The sequence below is a fragment of the Leucoraja erinacea genome, chromosome 2 (genome assembly GCF_028641065.1).
Source record: "Leucoraja erinacea ecotype New England chromosome 2, Leri_hhj_1, whole genome shotgun sequence".
Lineage (NCBI taxonomy): Eukaryota > Metazoa > Chordata > Chondrichthyes > Rajiformes > Rajidae > Leucoraja > Leucoraja erinaceus.
This window is the reverse complement of record NC_073378.1, coordinates 58809928-58831240: the sequence shown is the minus strand read 5'-3', so window position 1 is coordinate 58831240 and position 21313 is coordinate 58809928. Positions and strand designations below refer to the sequence as shown.

The following is a 21313-nucleotide window of genomic DNA, read 5'->3' as shown; positions in this document are numbered from 1 at the left end:
GGCCAGAGAAAGTGCGCCGCGGCCACCGGAACGGCCCAACATGCAACTTTGGTTGCGCCAGTCGAATACTTAAGCCCCCAGGCTGGCATATCATTTTTCTTAGTTTCTGAAGGAAAATCTGAGATATAGGATGAGTTGTTGATTGGAGGCTCAAATTGGGAGAGGGGCAGGAGTTCCATGGGACTGTTAGATTGAAAAGCCCCTGTTTAGAGAACTGTCAGAGTTACACAGCAAAAGCTTGGAGAAACTCAGCGGGTGCCCCGCAGCATCTATGCGAGCGGAAGGGCAAATCGCAAGTTTCATTTTTTTTTTTTTTTTTTTTTTTTTTTTTTTTTTTTTTTTTTTTGTTTATGGCCGCCCGAAACCTTCTTCAATGATGATCATTCCCCGTTGGGGTAGGGAGCAAGCGGGTGTGCAGACATGACAGGAAAAGGAGGAGTAGCCGCGAAAGGCTAGCGAGGGTGGGGAAGGAGACAGCACAGGGGAAGCACTGAGGAAGGACCGGAGCGGAGACAACAAGACTAACAGAATGGCGATGAACAGTCGAGTTCATACCCCCGGGCCGGCTGCAAGACTCCCCAACGGAATATGAGGTGCTGTTCCTCCAATTTCCGTGATGCTGCAACGCGCTGATCGCGATGCCAGAGGCAGACCAAGGACAGAGAGCGTCAGAGGCGGAGTGGGAGGGGGAGTGGAAGTGCTGAGCCACCGGGAGGTCGGCTTGGTTATTGCGGACCGAGCGGAGGTGTTCGGCGAAACGATCGCCCAACCTCCGCTTGGTCTCACCCGATATAGATCTGATGACATCTAGAGCAGCGAAGACGCAATAGATGAGCCGTTGAAGAGATTGCAGGTAAACCTCTCGCACCTCGGAATGGACGCATTGCTTGAGGTCCCCTGAAAGGAGTTGACCGAGGAGAGGAGACGTAAAGGACAAGTGATTGCATCTGAGCGACGGCCGCAAGGGAAGTGCCCGGAGGAGGGGGGCGACCCGAGAGGGAAGCGAAGAATTGACAAGGAGTTATGGAGCAGCCGGAATTGCGGGTGCTTTGCCGCGAAGGCCAGATATTGGGGGGGGATGATTGCCGGAAGTATGTGACACCGCAGTGAGTGCGAGCGTCCGCTTAGGAATCCAGGGCGGTGGCGAAAACTGAGGAGGAATTATTTTTTGATATGTGAGGGCTAGTAGGGGGGGGGGGGGGGGGGGGGACTAGGCGGGACTCGGCGGGGGGGTGGGGGAGTGGGGCGAAGGGGGGGAGAGTGAACGAGAGCAGGTGGTGGGCGGGTGTGGGGGTGAGGGGGTGGGGGTGGGAGCGAGATTTAAGGACGGTGGCGGTGGGTGCGGTGGGGTAGGCTTAGAACGGGAGGGGGGGGAGTGCGGAGGGGGGGCTTGTGGGGGGGTGGTGGGTGGGGGGGTGGCGGGTGGGGGGGTGGGGGTGGGGGGGTAGGGGGGGTGGAGAATGAGATTGTTCGGGCTTCGGGGAGTGTGTTAGAGATGCAGGGTGGTGGAGCAGGGGTGGGAATAGATATGGAGTGAGACAGATGGGGAGCGCTAGCAGAATTGTGCTTGTGGTTGAAGCTCATGGATTTTGATATGTTCGGTGAGGGCAGTATGGTCCGGCGGTGTGCGAGTGCTAAAGAAATGGTATCTCGCCGCTTTTTGATCGACGTGTACGGTCAGTGGCTACACGTAGGGGAGGGGTGGGGGGTGGTGGTCCGGTGTGTGTGGTACGGGTCAGTGTGGGTTGGGGTATGTGTGACGGTCATGACTATTTGTCTTTCGGCGGTACTAGTTAGGGTACGGTAACAAGGGGGGCGTGTGTTACGCAGGTGAGTTGACGATAAAAGTCAGTAGATAAGATGCGTGCAAACGGCAAAGGTATGAAAGATTCTGGCTGCTTGACGTGTATGCTATAGGTTTGTGGGTGATATAGTGGTGGCCCATGCCCGTGTATCAACACAGCTCTGGGACTGCCTTGCATGGTCGGGGTGGCTGGGTGGATGATCGAACTGGAACAGGGTGAGGCGGCAAGGAACAGAACTTCGCGATGGCGAGGGCTGCGACGTAGGTTGGGTACAGGACAAAGCGTGGTGCTAATCGGTTAAGAATTTAAATGGTGCGTGGACAGGGTGGAACATTGAGGAAGGGTCAAATCGATGGAAGGTCTGTGTCGTGCTTGTTAGGTGATGGATTAGTGGCCTCGTAGGTGGTGGTTGGACGTGAGATCTTGATCGAAATGGGATTAGGTCGGAGTTAATTGTGCGACCCAAAGACTAGAGATCACGGTCCCCCCCCCCCGCCCGTTGAGTGTCTGAATTCATGTCTTGGACGCTCTCGGAGGGCCCGGAATGATTGATAAAGTGTTTGTTTAAGGATGGAGGATAGATGTATATTTGAGAGGGGGTGGTGGTGGTCATCAAGCACGCAACTGGAAGGAGCTGACAATTAGGGTCTTCCGGCACCAGGGCACAATCTGCGCATTTGCTGAGATTTTAGCGTGAGAAGGCTAAAACGCGCTAGTGCGGGGGCCTGCGGGAACGATGCAGTGTTGTGGAGGCTCGGAAAATTCGGGTAGGCATTAGAGCAGTGCGGAATGAATTTGGTGATGGTGCTGAGAGTATGGGGGCCTGGTGCCGAGTCAGTGCGGGTACATGTTACGTCAAAGGGTACGTAGGGGAAGCGTGCTACGCATTAGTTGGCGCGTGGGCCTCAGCCAGTTGTCAAGAGATCGGCCCGACACACCAGCCAGACTACCACGCGCACCTCCCTTGTCAGAGAACACGAGACGTTTGCATAACCAATCTGGGTTGTGCAGTAATTAAGCTGAGCGATGGCAGAGCGTTCCGGGGTGAGAAGATTGCGACTGAGACAGCGGGACGTGGGTGAGAGAAGTTGGGAGGCGGAAAAAGTGGGGTCGGACGGTGGCCTAGCAGGTATTGGGAGTGGAAGTGCGTGTGAGGCGCCGGTGGGGGGGCGGGGGCGACTCCACGTGGGTGGGGGTGGGGTTGGATGGACACGGGGGGGGCGAAGGGGGGAGTGATCAGTGGAAGCTGGGGGGAGAGAGCGGTGTGGGGGGGGGGTGCTGCCCCTGCGGGGGGGGGGGGGGGGGGTAAGCGATCCAAGCGAGACGGGCTGTAGCGGTGGAATGTCCTGCTGAGGATGGGCGACGGAAGCCGGTGAACAAGGTAAGACCTCTGGAGGGGGGGTGATCGGGGGGGCGTGGGCGAGAGAAGGGGGGCGGTCGGGGGAGGGAGGAAGCCGCTGCGAGACGGTAGGTAGGGCCCAGGGAGCGGGGTTGGGTCGGGAGGGAATAGCGAAGGGGTGGGACGAGGACCGATGTTGTGGTGAGGCCGAGGTGGGGGGACGCGATGTGGCAGCGGGTTGGGCCTGGCGGGGTGAGGGGAGCGGGGGTGGGTGGGTGGGAAGGTGGGAGGTTTTGAAGCAGGGGCCCACCACAGATTTTTTTTTTTTTTTTTTTAGAAGGGGTGGGGGAGGGAGACTTACAGTTAGAGGCGAAATTGACCGCGTTGGGGCGGGAGGGAGACTCTAGGGCGTGAACACTAGCCCACTGAGGCACGGAGCAACGGCTGGTCGACTGGCACTAGGACCCAGTGCCGGAGTCAAACCAGGAGTGAGAGGACGAACCGTCAGGGTCGTTACCTGTCCAGATATGTGAGCAGCTGTGAGCGGCTCAGGACCCCGGGTGAGTCAGGCTCCAGCTAAGCGCCGACGGCACCTGTTGCGTATGTAGGGTGGAGGTGGCAGTGGCAAGGTGGTCAGCGCAACCGATGGAAAGTGGTGGTCCACAGAGCGCGAGTGGGGCGACGGACCACGATGGCGCTTAAGAAGTCGCGTGGCCGGACGTCAGTAAACACGGACCCGAAATAGTTCGAGCGCAGTCGATGGTCGGTCTGAGTCGGGGTCATTACCGACCACGGCGGCCCAATTGCTGGGGATCAGGGTCCCCGTGCAGCCGCGGCGGTCACATCGGTCGGCGCGGCCGGCAAGGCGCGGCTAGCCCGCGAGAGAAACAGACGGACGAGCATGACTGACCGGCGGGTGCAGTGCCAGCGCCGACATCGCCTGGCCGACAGCCCACCTAGCGTCCCGCAGCGCTGATGACCCCCCCCCCCCCTGGCTGAGGATAGGGGCTCGGGTCCTGGCTGGTGAGCCCTGCGACATGCGGCGGTCAGGTGCGGGTCCGGCGCGATGCCACCGATACCGCCTCGGGTAGAGAACTGTAGGTGTTGCCCTTGAAAGCCATTAAGCAGAGGCAGTCAGAGTTAGACATCAGTGCCTTTATCAAGTAGTTGGCGGACAGGAATTGCCCCGTTGATGGAGATCAATGCCTTTTTTGTACAGGTTGTGCCCTAGAAGGATTGCTGAGATTGAGGATTCTGCTGGGGATCACCAATTTATAGCAGAGGAGATAATATGGCGAGTTGCCCACCTGTTAGCCAGTGCTGGGCATTGAGGAGCCCCAGGACTACAGGGTTTCTGGGATCAGCATGAGCACGATGGCTGGCTTCAGCTCTGTGACATTTAAGCGAGAGCAGGATCCATACAAAATAGTCATTGCCGTCTTTAAGATTGAGGTGTTTGGAGTTGTTGTTGACATTTGATTTTATCATGTTCTTGATGTGTATTGTTTTATGAGGCCCTTGGTGAGACCCCCACCCCTGAGTTGATTGTTGGTTAGATTTTGACGTTTAGGTTGAGTTTGATAGGTTGTCATTTTGGTTGTTGGATTTATTCGGTGATATGATTATTGTCTTGTGTATGACTTATTTTTTTTGGTGATAGTTTAATGTGTTTGTTTATGTTATGTTTTCGGGATTTGTGAGGATATATTTTGGGGGGCTGGGTGATTGTATTCTCTAGGTATATGTGTGTGCTTTGAGTCTCTGATGGTTGTTTTGCTGTAGAGGAGTTTGTGTGGGTTCTGTGTTGAGATGTTATGGTTGGTTGGCATTGAGTTTTTGAGTGAGTGGAATTTTTTGCTTTTGGTGTTATTGTAGCTTCGAGATTGCTTATTGGGTATTGGTGTTTTGTTTTTAGTGCATGGATGCTTCTGGCTAAATGTAGTTTTCTTTGAGTTTGTGCTGATCTTAGATGTTGATGTGGTTTTGTTTCGTTGCATTTGTATTGTGGATATGTCTAGAGTTGAGTAATGAGGGTGGTTGGTATGAGTATTATGATTTGCTTGGGTTGGAGTGGATGAGGAGTGAGGTTTTTGCGTTTGTTGAGTGCCCATATTTTCTGAGTTTCGAGATGGTCTTTTGGAGTGCTTTGGAGTGTACGGATGTGTTGCCTTCCTTCTTTTTGTGGCTGTGTGTGTCTTGGTGCTGAGTGGCTTGTTTGTGGGTGTTCTCCGGATGTTAGTGCAACTTGTCGGCCTGGGTGGGTTGAGTTTGTCTGAGTAATTGTGCCTCGTTGTTTGGTTTATAGATGTGAGGGAACCAGCGAACTGTTATTGAGTGAAAGATGTTGCGAGCCTCCACCTTTGATGTGACCGAGAGTGGTAAGGCCAAATTGAGCAAAAGTGAGACCAATGTTGGCTGGCTTCCTGCGCACAAAGGAACTATATGTACTTGAGGGTAAACGTTGGGGTGGTGATGTTGCAGTTGATATGACGCGTCGAGTGAGGCCTCATGGTATCAGTTTAGGATATGTAGGAAAGATGGGTTGATAATGTGAGAAAAGGATCCAGAGAAGTTTCATGAAGGATGTTGCCTAAGACTTGACGGCGCCTGAGCTAAAGAGAGCGGCTTTTTTAGCAAAATAGAACATCAATTCCTTGGAGCGCCTAGGCGATGAAGAGTGTTCTTATAGAGGTAGCTACAAAATCATGAGAGTGATTCGATCGAGTAAACACAGGGAGACGTCTCTTGCCCAGAGCGAAGGGAATATGCAGAACCAGAGCGAACATATCGGTTAAGGTGAGGGGGAATAGATTTAATAGGAGAACTTTGACGGAGCCACGAGACTTTGCCACACAACGAGATGTTGGGTGACATTATAGAAATGAGTCTGCCTGCGAGCATAAGTTTAGTTAAGCCCCCAAATGAGCGGCTACTATCGCCAAACCTTAAAAACATCTTAGACATGGTACATAGAAGCATAAATGTTTTAAAGCCCGACGATTTATTCCAATGCAGAGCCAAGTGGGAACATCGTAGGATGGCGACATGTTGTTCAATGGGGTATCCAGCGTAAGTTGGGACAAGAGGCCCTGTTCCAGCTGTTTGACTAGTGACTATGTATTTTTCCTGTTGATCGTCACGCCCCCCCTTTTGTTGTTTCAAAACGAGCAGGATTTTTTAGTGACCGAGAAGGAGGCTCATTTAACACACATCTCTATAATGGAAGTGTTAACGTCGCGCAACACATTACACCAACATATGCATACTTACGGAGTACAGAAGGAGTGCAAGTGGGAAGAGCAGAATAATAGTCGTTTTACATTGTTTTTGAATGCCCCATGACCTTTCAAATGTAGAGTCGCGCTGAAGTAATGACCATTTCAAAATAAAAATAAGTATTATGGATGGCGCACTGTATACATGCAATCTTGTATCAAAGAAGCCGGAAGTAAGAAAATCAAAAGAATTATAGGCCACGTGAGCCATCGCATCCCCCACCCCTCCCCCTCCCATTTGTAGGCCGAGCTATGAGCAGAGGTTCTGAGGTTTAATCTCATTTGGAACAGAATAAGATGAAATAGGATAACAGCATGGCTGTAGTATATGACAGGTAAATGTCTTACAATCTTGATTGAGGGTTTGGGATGCGGGGTGACGAGAGTAGTGATCGATGAGTGTAGCCGGAAACGTGAATGTTATCGAAATGAATTTTAGATTGTAACCATTTGCATAAAGTTTCCATAAGTGGGTCGCGTACAGCAAGATTTTAAAATGCCGCCCATGGGAATTAACCGATGTGATTTGCGTCGTTTATGAATTCAGAACTGGCTCACTGAAAGAAAATAGAGGGTTGTGTTGGAAGGACAATATTCAGAATGGAGGTCTGTGACCAGTGGAATTTGATAGGGATCTGTTCTGTGATCATTGCTGTTTGTGTTAAATGACTTGAACATAAATGTAGATGGGTTGGTTAATAAGTTTGCAGATGACATGAAGATTGTGGGAGTCGCGAACTGTGAGTTACGCTGTCAAAGTATACAGTAGGATATAGATCAGCTCCAGAAATAGGCCGAAAAAATTTAGTAAACCATGAGATTTTGGGAGGTTGAACATAAGGATAATATATACAGTTAATGGCAAGATGATGAACAACATTGATATTCAGAGGGATCGAGGTACAAGTCCTCGACTCTCTTAAAGTGGCAACATGAGTGGATAGAGCAGTAAAGAAGGCACATGGTATGCTTGCTTCATTGGTCGAGCCATTGAGTACAAGAGTCAGGAAGTCATGATGCAGTTTTACAGGACTTTAGTTGGGGTGCATTTGGAGTATTGTGCACAGTTCTGGTTGCCCCATTACAGGAGGGATATGGAGGATTTGGAAAGGATGCATCAGAATGATGCTGGCATTAGGGGTTATTAGCCCCCTACCATGGAAAGGTTTGGACAGACTTGAATATAGTTCTTCCTCTGGAACTTGGATGTGGAGGGAAACCTGATTAGCGGTACAGGATATAGAATTCATGAGAGGGGTAGACTGTCAGGAACCTTTTTTGTCAGGGGTGGAAAATATCAAATACAAGAGGAACATAACTTGAAAATTGAGGGGGAAGCAATAGTTTGATTAAAAAGAGAGAGATTTGCAGACCAAGTTTTTATTGAGACAGAGGATGGGGAGCCCGGTGCTGGAAATGTTTCTGCCAGGGCAGATCGGGAGGCAGATATGATGTTAGGATAGCATAAGAGGACTTTTGATATATGCACCGGAATATGCAGGGGAAGGGAATAGGATATGGATTATGTACAGGCCAGAGATGAAAGCATGGTCTTGAAATCATGTCGGCCATAGACATAGTGGGCTCCTGAAGCGGATCTGATCCTGGCTGTACTGTTCTATGTTCTAACATACAGAGAGCAGAATAATGCATCAGTCACATGAGATGCATTATACATTATATATCGCTAGCACTTATGCAGGACTTTGTGCCAGAATCCAAATGACTTGGCCCGTGGTTAATTGTATCTGTTGACACCCCTGATGATATCACCAGGAAACTGCATGCTTTTTGTGTAATGTCATAACGTGCATAAGGTAATGCAATAACAATGCCCTCCAGCAGAACTGCATTCTGTCATTATGACTGTTGTAATTCCTTAACTTTGGTGCCCTGGGGTGAAAAAAGATCAGTTGCCTGTCATTCTGATTGCATCTTTTTGTAAGATTCATCAAAGATATGTCAGCAGTAAAATATGCTGTCTTTGCAGTCATTGGGTCGAACAGGGTAACTCTTGAGCAAGGAGGTCCCGAGTAAGTTATGGTTATGTCCAGATACTTACTGTAACATGCTGCTTAGATCCTACATTATAAAGAAACACAAATTTAGACATTTATTTATGAATACTATTTGGAAATCCTAAAATGAAAACAATTTAATGAGTTTCAACAAGTTCCAACATGGTATATCTCACTAAGGGAAGATGGTTTAACATTGAAAAGTTTACTCTCAGAAAAAATATTTTGATATTAAATAAATTAAACATTATAGCTCTGAATAAGCTTGTGTACTTAACTGAGCTAAGACAACTTTGTACCTTTCATTTTCATTTTTACATACATATTTGAGTGCATAGAATTGCGCCCTGCCATAAATTAGTGAAAGATTTGGGAAACAGTTTGGGAACTACTAAAAGATATTGTTTTGAAATGAATTTCTGTTTTTGTTGGGTCATTAAATGGAAAAAAAATTGGTATTAACATATAAGAGTAACATATACCTTTATAGTGGAGGCAAAAATTATCCATTTTTCTTTTCATATTGATACCTCACGATAATGTGTGGTTTTAATGTGTTATATTTGCTAAGATGTCCTTTCTCTTCTTTCTTATCCTAGTGTCACATACGCAAGGCCCAATTGATGGAAGCCTATATGCCAAAGTGCGAAAGAAAAGCTCCTCCGAGGGTAACATTCCCATTGGTGGTGCTCCTGTAACAACTGGCCCTGAACAGATTGAACATACACTGTCAGTCAGCAGTGACTCTGGAAACTCCACCGCCTCCATAAGAACAGACCGAACAGAGGAACATTTGCCACCAGCCATTAAACGAGGGCTAAGCCTGCAGGAGAAAGCCGAGTTGGACAGGCTGTTGAGTGGATTTGGGCTGGAGAATTCAGTGCAGCTGAAGGATATGACTGATACCAAAGTGAAATACAGTGGAGTACGTCACATCGTCCCAGTTCAGGTTCATGTGAACGGTGAACTGAAGGCAAAGGACAGGGAGACGGACATTTTAGACGATGAAATGCCAAATCACGATCTGCACAGTGTGGACAGCATAGGGACTCTTTCCTCTTCAGAAGGTCAACCGTCAAACAACCTGGGGAACTTCAGCTTTCACAAGAGCAGTCAGAACTCTCTGCTGTCGGATGGATTTGGAAGCAACACTGGTGATGACCTCCACAATGTTGTTGTACCAGACCTTGGTATTGGAACAGAAACCGGGTATGACAGAACATTTGTAGGAGTTACCGAGGGAAAAAATGTCTTACAACAGCCCAGAAACCCATCACTGCCAACACAGCCACAAGTTTATAATCAGAGTAACTATTCTACTCAAACCTGGGTTCGGCAACAGCAGATGGTTGCTGCTCAGCCGTATGTCTATCCAGCAGAAAATGATTTGAGGTTTGCAATGGTGGGCACCGGAGAGGATCCCAACAGAACACAAATGGCATCCAAACTTCCGAATGCTCCAACACGAGGGTCCAGCAGCAGGGATGCTGTGCAGCGAGGGCTTAGTACATTGTCAGGGGACAGTAAGCCACAAGATCACCAAAGCTCAGATGCGTTGTTTGGGCACGAGAAACAACCTTGCAAGCCATCTGAGACTGATCAGGCCGCTGAAGGGACAAGGCCAGGATCTGAGGAACAAGACTTGTCATCTTCCCCAACGCTGGATATTGATCAGTCAATTGAACAACTCAATAAACTGATCATGGATCTAGATCCCACGTTTGTGCCAATTCCTACACGTGTGAACTCTGTAAAGAAAGGCTCCCTTAGCAAGAAGGATGTTGCCCTGCAAGGAAGCAACGGTGTGAATTCAGGGTCAGAGGAACAAACCCCAAGAGTTTCAGGAAGTGACAGCCAACAAGGTAAATTAACCGGACAGTCTTGTAATCCCAGGGACAGAGAATTTGTAGCGTAATCTGTTCTGGCCACTATATACTGATATTGTGCATTCAGGAAAGTCTCCTCTGTTTGGTACTTCTAAAAGCACCTCAATAAAATACGTACTATAATATGAAACAGAATATATCTCAGGAATATGATTACTGTATTCCAAGGCAAGGCTAATTTCCTGAGTTCATTGGCCCAGCGTGAGGAATTTTGTTTGAACTTTATATTGTGGATTGAAATTTCAAGGTCAATGTCAGTTTATTGCCACGTGTACCAATTAAGGTACAGTCAAATTTCGGTTTGTGTCCCCCAATAGTATTTCAGTGGTGCCCGGAGAATCATTTGTCTCCTGGGTGCCGAACCCAATCTGATTTCTCATTCCTTTTTATACCTCTGCAGGAGGTAGTGAAGCCCTTTTAGGCTAGAATTTACATCATACCTGTCAACATTTGAAAATGAAAAATCTTACTCTGAGTGCGCGGCTGACAGAGTGCGAGCTTTCGGCGCTCGCCCATTACGGGTGAGGTCCAGGGGCCTGCCTTAGTTCCTGGATTTTTGTACTTCTTTCCTGACTGAGAGTTGGTTTGACCATGATGGGTGCTTTGGTGCATCATATCCTGACTATAAAATACATGCTTGTATATCCCAATAGCAACAACCACATTAGTGACAGAGGTGTGAGTATTAGCTGCCTTTTTCTCTACTCCCTCATCTTTCTTTCAATGCTAATGTGCCATATGTGAGCGGTGCTATGGAAGTACAGAATCTACAAATTAACATGAAACTAAGTGTAAATACATTGATAAATGCTTTTAGGTACAATTTAATCCTCGTGTATATACAAGATACCTTCTTGATGAATGGTTGCCAGGTGCACTGTCCAGTACAGAACATATTTTTTTTGGATTTGATTCTGAGTCAACTTCCATCAACTGATCTCAGACAGGTGGTGGTAAACATGCCATAGCTGATCTCTTCAACTCTGCCTGAAAAGGGCAGATATTTATCAATGGGGTCTGTATCTGAATACACACGGGTGTCAAATGGGAAAGGCACAGATCACTCGGCTGCCATTTTTCTTGCTCATGTGAATAACCGCATTCATTGGGGCATAATGACATTAGCCAGGTGAGGCATTGCCGCCAACAAATGGAGCTTGGTACAGATTACCACCGTCAAGAATGATGGAGAGAAAAGTAAGAAAGTTCTTTTTATAAACTTTGTTTGAAATGCTTCGTTGCAACTACATCTGCAATTTGTAAAGAACTCTTCATTTGTAGCACAATTTTCTTTCACTTGTTTGGAAAATGCTTATTTTGATGTCCCATCTGAAGCAGTGCCCTGAGTAATTGCAAAGCACTCCTCATGTTTGCTCTTTCTTTAAATGTATTTAGTTTTCCATTTGAAGTGCAACTTGTATGCAGTTTGTCTATTGACTGATGTTACAGTTGTCTTGAAGAAGGAGACTTTCGGTCACAAATTGAGATAACTATCACTTTTGGTTTAGTTTAGAGATACAGCATAGAAATAGGCCCTTCGGCCCACCGAGTCTGTGTTGACCAGCGATCCCCGCACACTAACACTACCCTACACATGCTAGAGACAATTTACAATTATACCAAGCCAATTAACCTACATACCTTTAAATCTTTGGAGTATGGATAACCAGAGATACAGGAGAAAACCTACACACGTCACAGAAAGAACGTGCAAACTCTGTACAGACAGCATCTGTAGTCAGGATCGAACCCAGGTCTCTTGCGCAGTAAGGCAATAACTCTACCGCCACCATGCTGCTGATTTACATTAAATAGATATTCTTTATTATCAGTATGGCATCTGGTTGGTAAATGTAATACAGTATAAATAGTATTGATTGGTAAGATAGCACTTTCTCATTGGTTGTACATGTAGTGTCTTTCAACAGTACATCATATTTTCCAAATTCTGGGGAAAGTAGAAAGAAATACAAAATGGTTCTCCAAAAAGTATTCCAGGAACAGTCTGTAAAAATATTGTTTTAAACCTTGCAGACAGACTTGTTTTTTGCCTGAAGTGTTGTGTTCTGTTGGCAGGAAGGATTCTGCTGCTTTCAGGTAAATTGTTTTTCCTCTGTGAAATCTGTGATCCATCTTGTGAAAAGGCAATTCGATGGGGATTGATGAGTCAAGACTGTTTAATTGGCATATATGTACAAAATTGGAACAATTAAATTCTTTCTTGCGGCAGCACAACAGGTTTGTAAACACAGTATCCAATGAACAAATAAAATAAATAAATTCTTTTTTTTTTTTTAAACAACCCAGACCATGATATTATATGTACATTTTAGATGTTACTATTATCTGGAGTTTCACTTCAGAGCCATTGTTAGGAGAGGAATGGAAAATATTCACCATTTGATACTTCATAAATCATCAGAGCAGAATTAGGCCATTCAACACATCGAGTCATGTAAGATTATTCTCTCATCATTGTATATAGGCCAAAGCTGGAATTCTGATATTATTTCAATCTTGCCTTTTTTATAGAAACTAGTGATTCTAATGACTCGTTCAACATTATAAAGATGAATGTGGATAGAGTGAATGTGGAGAGGATGTTTCCACTAGTTGGAGAGTCTAGAATTGGAGGTCTTAGCATCAGAATAAAAGGACATAGCTTTAGCAGGGAGATTAAGATGAATTTATTTTGTCAGAGGCTGATGAGTAGCAATGTTACAACATTTTGAGATTTAAAAAATCAAGTCTGCAATTTATCCCATCAGATAAAGCATAACAATAAGTTTAATTTGACACCAAATTCACTTTCATATCTCAAGTATTAAAAAAGTTATGACCATTTTCATACTCGGAAATTAGCATCTTGTTCCCTATTGATTTTCAATGGACATTACAAAAAAGCTGTGATCTTGGATAGTCAAACGCCCATTTCTTAAGGAAAGATTAACATTTTTAAATAGCCTAAGTGTCCAAAGATTATTCACAAATAATTCACAATATAACATGATTTTTATATCTAATTTACATTAATTTATAGGCCAAATGGAAGGAATTTAGTGTTCAATTGCTGTAAATAAATGCCCATTTAAATCGGCTTTCTAGTGGGTTCATGTGGAACGCGCTGGTTTAGAATGTTGACATAGCGCTGGATTAGTGCCCTCAAATGCCGAGAAAAATACTGCGGGATATAAAAAGCCCAAAATGAACCACTCGCTATAGATAACTTGATATATAGGGTTATATATATGCCCCATTTAATGTAAAAATAAGGTACATACCTTTAATTGTTTGCTTTATAAAACCCTGGGGCTGCGAGAGATTGCGGAATCAGAGAGTAATTTTAAAACTATTAGAACTATATTATCGAGGCCTATAAAACTAATAATACCTTTTGCGACCGGGTCTTGCAGCGATTTTTCGTTAATGATTTACTAGGCTGAACATGTGCGATTAGTACAGCCTAGTAAAAATCGCGTTTAAAACCCGCCCCCTCCAAACAGCGCCAAAATCGCCGACATGGCTGAGGGCAGATTCCTAATGACGATTCAGGTAGGTTTTGTAACATACCTATGATGAGTCTGTGGAATTCATTGCAATAGGTGGCTGTGGAGGCCATGTTGATGGATATTTTTTAAGTTGGAGATTGACAGATTCTTGATTAGTATGGGTATCAGGATTATGAGGAGAAGGCAGGAGAATGGGGTTGAAGGGGAAAGATAGATCAGCTTTGATTGAATGGCAGAGTAGATATGACTGGCAGAATGGCCTCATGTGTGTGGTAATTCTGTTGTTGAACATTGTTGAACATTTTCTGGCTGTGAATGTGGAAACATAATACTAATGCACATGTTGTGTTCCAATGTATGTGTGCTTCGGTATAAACGTGTAACACATCCTGAGCATGTCTTGACTGAGTAGCCAGAACATGACATAGCCCAAGCACCATAACTAACCATGCCTTTGGAGTGAATATAACCATCTTCAAAGGACTGCTGTTTGATGCCAAAACAACAAATATTGATAAAGGTCAGAGGAGATGTGCTAATAAAATCAAATTGACCTGGACAGAATAGTGAGCCGGACCTGAACAGTCCCAAACCTGACTGCCTGATATCTGAACTGCAGATGCTGGTTTTCATTGAAGATAGACACAAAATGCTGGAGTAACTCAGCAGGACAGGCAGCATCTCTGGAGTGAAGGAATTGGTGAGATTTTGGGTCGAGATCCTTCTTCAGACTCTGGGGGGGAAAAAGCTATTCTGAATCTCTGAAAGATGTGACCTGGTATTCAGAATAGATAACTAGACCCTTTGTGTTATTTACTATTGATGGGCTGTCCCAGGGTAAAGAACAAGTTTAATCATTATAGATGACCATAAGTCGATATTGTCCATAAGTCGAAAAATTGCACAAAATTCTCCACAGAATTGTAATGGAAGGCATTGGGAGCACAAAGTCTAATAAGAATGATCAATTACTAAAAGTGGAGAGTGAGAGAGAGTAAACTGGTTGGGCCATTCATAGGAATATACCTATGTACATACTTTTGGACTTAGAATTTAATAATATTATGGGAGCTAGAAGATATACATGGGGTGTCCATAACTCAGATGTTCATCACCTGGGGACCGCATATATATTACCGATAGAAACACACAGTTGATGCAGGTCTTGTTGAGTGTTTTGGCTCTTGGAACAACAAGTAATTTGTATGCTCGACTGTCACATCTTTCATTGCTGACTGAGGCATTACGATTGCTATTGTACAGTATTTCCTATCGTTAAGTACAGAGAGTATTCACAAAGTGATGCACTGTTACAATTTGAAACTTGGGAGAGAAGGATGCTTGTGTTTTGTGAAACCCAAGTTTTGAAAATTGCTTAAGTAAAAATATTACCTGAAATGGTGCCTGAAATGATAATATAGTTTAAAAAGAAAATTCTGGTGTCTTAATGCCCATTCTTAGCAACCTTGAAATGGTGGGATGGCTTATTGAGCCCTTTCTGCTGAATTTAGTCACAAAATAGATTTGAGTAAGAAGTGTAAAGGTTTTTCCATGATAAAAATATATTATCTACTGTTATGTCCGATAACAACATTTAAAATACATTTGGACAGGTACATGGATAGGAAAGGTTTAAAAGGATATGAGCCAAACGCAGACAGGTAGGACTAGTGTTGATGGGGCATCTTTGTCGGCATGGGGAAGTTGGGCTGAAGCGCCTGTTTCCACGCTGTATGACTGGCTCTTTCAGCAATCTTACGTTTAAAGGAAAGTAACTTGAATATTGTATGGAGTCTTTGATTAGAAAAGAGACAAGTGGGGCCATAGATATCGTGAACTGTATGGAATATGTTATTAAATGTTCCAGTTTAGTTGTTCAAAATATTTATGTGTGTGGTAATTCTGTGTGTTACATGTTGTCGAGAATGGCACCCCAAGCATTTGTACATTTCTTATTAAAACAAATTTTCACTAAATTGATGAATGCTTTTTACACAGTTGCTTGTTTGTGCATTCAAAGTATGAGCCTGTGGACGGAATTGACAACCTGTGCCAGAGAAGTCCCCAGAACACTTAAATTTGTTTGCTTTGGATGGTATCTCAGCGTCGGGTTACTCCCTCCCCCAAAGGTGAAAATGAAAAGGATGTTTTATTTAAACTTTTAGTTTTATGCAGTTAATAGATTATTTGCATTTCCTTTTCAATGTGAGACGATTGAAGTTTTATGCAAGCACATATTACATTTAACACTCTCCAATAAGCGAGTTCGGTATTCCGACTGCACATACCCAGGTCAAAGGTCACTCTGCATAAACATTGCTGGAAGCAGTGGAGCTGTGTACTTGTAGACCTTCATTTCATCTGTTTTTTCAGCTTTGATTCTAGGTAAGAAAATATTGCTTTCAGACTATGAATTAGTTGTCTTTATTGTTCCTTTGTTATTTATTGTCCCATCATTCCAGGTCAGGCTTGCAGCCAGCGCAGGAGAGGGACGTTAGCTCCGGCTCCCGGGGGGGGGACCCGTCATCTGCGCCTCTCTTCTTGTCCAGTGGCTGTCGGTTGGCTCCCTCTGTGCCGGCGGGGGCTGGTGTTGGCACTGGGTCTGGAGTTGCCGCTTCTTCTCCGCGCTGGCTGTGGGCCTGGGGCCGCTGGTGTCCTGTTGTACCGGGGCTGTCGGTTGGCCCGGCGGGACAGGCACAGTTGAGCTAGGGTTGGCGTTTCTTCTCCGTGCTGGCTGTGAGCCTGGGGCCGCTGTTGTCACCGGGCGGGGGTGGGACACTTGGGGGGGGGGGAAGGAGGTCCAGTGGCGGTTCAGCAGCCCTTGCGGCGCCGGGGACCCAGGTTCGATCCTGGCTGTGGATGAGGTGCGGGTACCTGTGTGCGCGCTCTCCCCTGTCTCCCATTCGCACCCTTCTCTCGCTGTTACACCCCGCTCTCGTGCTACCTGTTCCTACCTACCTGAGAGACAAATCCCATGATTCCTTGCGTTTTTCGGAATACCGAACTCGCTTATTTATCATAGATTTGTGATAAACTGCAACACTAAAGGTTTGCCTAATTATCATCCGTGCCCCAAATGATTTATCTAAATATATACTGAGTCTATAGTCTGAAACACTTCAAAATGATTCCAATGTTTTTGTCAAATGACAATAACGGGAATAGGACACAGGTTTAAGGTGAGGGGAAAAGATTTAATAGGAACCTGAGGGAAAATTATTTTACACAGTGGAACGAGCTGAGGCAGGTACTATCATAACGTTTTAATACATTTTGACAGGTAAATGGATAGGATAGGTTTAGAGGGATATGGGCCAAATGCAGACAGGTGGGACTTGTGTATATCATGGACAAGTTGAGCTGAGGGGCATGCTTCCATGCTGAATGACTCTATTGTGTAGAAGTATCAACGTGGCTGGAGAAGAACATGGAAAGACATTACAATTACCACTAAACACCTAGCTGTTATCCTCTAGAATATAGGCTACTTGGAAGCTGGGAAAGGCCACCAAACTAGGAGAACCTGATAGCTGGTCAGTGAAATTGTCCCAAGCAAGCACATGCAGTGTTGTTTCTCTATCTTATTTCTCAATCTGGTTCCAAGCTATTGAAGTATAAATTTGAGATGGTCTGACAATCTAGGGAGCAGGATGTGATGCTGGACAGTTTACTCCAGAACTTGGTCACACCTCGTAGCCAACCATGTGATCAGAATGGGACTAGAGTGATCAATGATGAACAAAGAGATGGTGAACGTCGAGCAAAGAATGAGGATCTACTGTCACTGTTCATATTCAACAGGCAGAAGGCGGCCCAGTGGTGCAGCGGGTAGTGTTGCTGCCTTGGAGTGCCAGAGACCCGGGTTCGATCCTAACTATGGGTGCTTGTCTACAACGGAGTTTTACATTCTCCCCATGACCTGCGTGGGTTTTCTCTGGGATCTTTGGTTTCCCCCCACACTCCAAAGATTGTAGGCTAATTGGCTTTGTAAAATTGTAAATTGCTCCTAGTGTGCAGGATAGTGTTAGTGTGCGGGGATCGCTGGTCAGTGCAGACTTGGTGGGCGGCAGGGCCTGTTTCCGCACTGTATCTCTAAACTAAACTAAGCAAGTATTTGCGAAATCAGCCAGAATGCTAATCGTGACATCTTGAAACAGAAAGTTATCAAGGGTGGGGAGCAGCAGGCGATTGAGTACCTTGGTAACTGTAGGTCATCCTGTAACTAGGAAGACAAATAGTTCCAGAAACAATCATTGTGGTTAGAATTAGTGGTCATAAAAACATAGAAAATAGGTGCTGGAGTAGGCCATTCGGCCCTTCGAGCCTGCACCGCCATTCAATATGATCATGACTGATCATCCAACTCAGTATCCTGTACCTGCCTTCTCTCCATACCCCCTGGTCACATAGAGAAGTGTGGATTGACTAAGAAAACCCATAGTGTTTCTGTCAAGGGGAAATTATGTCTAATTCATTTTGTGCAGCAAGTGAATGAAGATAAAATGTTGGACTTCCAAGAGACATTTGTTTAGGTGCTCTATAGTTAGTTTGTCATCAGTTTGAGGGCCAAACTAATGATCAGCTAATGATCAACTAATGGAGAGTAGTTAGCAGCATGGATGGAGAATTCATGTATAGTAACTGAATTAATATTGATTAATATTGTAAGGCTTATCAAAGAGCGCATTTGATACAATGGAATTTCCCAAGAAATGTTGCTAGCACCACTGCTTTTAATGTATATTAATGACATGGGCATGGGTGTACAGGGCACAATTCCCACATTTGCAACTGCACAACACTTGCAGAAGTAATAAAGTGTATGAGGAGTATATTAATGGATCGCAATAAAATATGGACAGGGGTGGTGGGATGGTTGGAGATGTGAGAGGTGGCACATATTGTTGAAAGATACAAATTGGTGCATTTTAGTAGAAAAAAAGTGAGAGTAAGCAACAGATTCTTTTAAACTATTTAGGTTTATTATTGTTACGTGCTGAGGTACAGTGAAAATTATTTCACTCGCTATCAAATCAAATCAGATAATACTGCATGAATACAATTGTTAAACCCAAGCACAATGGGCAGAACATAGGGGAAGATACAGAGTGCAGAATATAGTTTTCAGCATTATAACCCATTGGTTGCAAGTACAAGAAAAGAGAGATCTGGGGTTCTTTGTGCATAGTTCATTTAAATTGCCAGAGCTTGTTAAAAAAGTTTACAAAAAAAAATGTTTTCCACGATTGTAGTACCAGTAAATGCCTGCACCTTTAATTAGGTATACTTGGAAATGGCAGGCACTCTGCCAATTGTTTTCTAACCAATTAACATTGTAGGTTGGTATTGTGTTAACGATTTCCTGATACTCATGTTTGGATCTGAGCTTTAGAAAGGTTATTGGGTAGAAAATTGTTGAAGTCAGGAATTTAGTTTTTCTAACACGATTGGCACCAGACCATTTGGGAATTGGAAGGATTGCACACTTTCCTAAATACCAAACTCTGGTACACAAAAGTTTTGTGTATGGAATGGAATGGCAGGCAGCATTCTGAAAACAACTACCAAGTGCTTCTAACCAATTAACATTTAGGCATTGGGTATATGTTGTTGTGTGATTTCCTGATACTCGTGTTTGGGATCTGAGCTTTATGAAAGGAGGCATTGGGTAGATGATTGATGAAGTCAGGAAGAACCTTTAGAAAGCACTGGTTTGGCCACAATTGGCATATTGCACCAGATTGTAGTCGCTACATATTGGGAAAGGTGGAAGGATTCGGTGAGGATGCAGAAGGGATTTTCTAAAATAATTCCAAACATATACTGGTACACAAAAGTTTGTGTATGGAATTAAGTAGTAGATCAGCTGTGAACATAAAACAGGAAATGCTGGCGATGCACAGCAGGGCTGGCAGCATCTGTGGAAAGAAAAACAACTACCATTTCGGATCAAAGATGCTTCATCGGAACTCTTGTTGATTTGTGAAATAGGCTCAAGGAGTTAAATGTCCTGTTCTCATTCCCATGTACATGTGACCTTGGAGTTATCTCAGTACAGATAGACAGATTGTTAATTTCATGGGATCTCTATTTTGTTTTACACAGGCAAAAATTTGTCAATCCAAATAATTATTCGGGTGCTGTCTGGTTTTTGCCAGTTTTTTTCATCCTATCATTGAAATAGTTAATTCCTTGATAAAGCACAGATAATGGATGTCCTCCAGCAACTACTAAAGCTGAGTAATCTTATATGTGTGGTAATTGGCTATTCTAACACTGCGGATTCAAGACCAGGTTTTTTTTGTACTCATTTGAACTCCTCATAACGTCTTGTAGTACCAAAAATATGCAAGATTGGCTTCTTGAAATTGTCCCTGGACATAACTAGTGTACGGGTGATTACTGGTAGATACAGACTGCGAATGGGGACATCTTGGGAACGTTTTGAACTTATGGAGGTTACATACGACAAGTATTTCTGGGCAAAACACTCATAGAACAAACAATTTTGACTGCGACTCATCTCAGAGGCCAATTACTAGTTCTCTACCAATCAAGGGTATCAGATAGCGAATGGGGACATCTACACAAAACAGTTTGAATTCATGGAGGTTACATACCATATAACCATATAACAATTACAGCATGGAAACAGGCCATCTCGGCCCTACAAGTCCGTGCCAAACAACTTTTTTCCCTTAGTCCCACCTGCCTGCACTCATACCATAACCCTCCATTCCCTTCTCATCCATATGCCTATCCAATTTATTTTTAAATGATACCAACGAACCTGCCTCCACCACTTCCACTGTAAGCTCATTCCACACCGCTACCACTCTCTGAGTAAAGAAGTTCCCCCTCATGTTAACCCCTAAACTTCTGTCCCTTAATTCTGAAGTCATATCCTCTTGTTTGAATCTTCCCTATTCTCAAATGGAAAAGCTTGTCCACATCAACTCTGTCTATCCCTCTCATCATTTTAAGGACCTCTATCAAGTCCCCCCTTAACCTTCTGCGCTCCAGAGAATAAAGTCCTAACTTATTCAACCTTTCTCTGTAACTTAGTTGTTGAAACCCAGGCAACATTCTAGTAAATCTCCTCTGTACTCTCTCTATTTTGTTGACCTCCTTCCTATAATTGGGCGACCAAAATTGTACACCATACTCCAGATTTGGTCTCACCAATGCCTTGTACAATTTTAACATTGCATCCCAGCTTCTATACTCAATGCTCTGATTTATAAAGGCTAGCATACCAAAAGCTTTCTTTACCACCCTATCTATATGAGATTCCACCTTCAAGGAACTATGCACGGTTATTCCCAGATCCCTCTGTTCAACTGTATTCTTCAATTCCCTACCATTTACCATGTACGTCCTATTTTGATTTGTCCTGCCAAGGTGTAGCACCTCACATTTATCAGCATTAACTCCATACGACAAGTATTTCTGGGTAAAACACACATAGAACAAACAATTTT

At 44.6% G+C, this 21313-nt stretch overlaps 1 protein-coding gene across 6 annotated transcripts in view; it reads left to right on the top strand.

Moving 5' to 3' along the window:
* The window catches only part of LOC129710317 (tensin-3-like), a 484648-nt gene that overhangs the window by 383264 nt on the left and 80071 nt on the right, over positions 1-21313 (top strand). For 5 of the 6 annotated variants that reach the window (XM_055657243.1, XM_055657253.1, XM_055657263.1 and 2 more), the window contains one exon: positions 9037-10299. The exons of the other annotated variant lie outside the window; for it this stretch is intronic. In XM_055657243.1, coding sequence (XP_055513218.1) covers positions 9037-10299 — 1263 coding nt within the window. The remainder of the gene's footprint in view (positions 1-9036; positions 10300-21313) is intronic. 6 annotated transcript variants of the gene reach the window in all.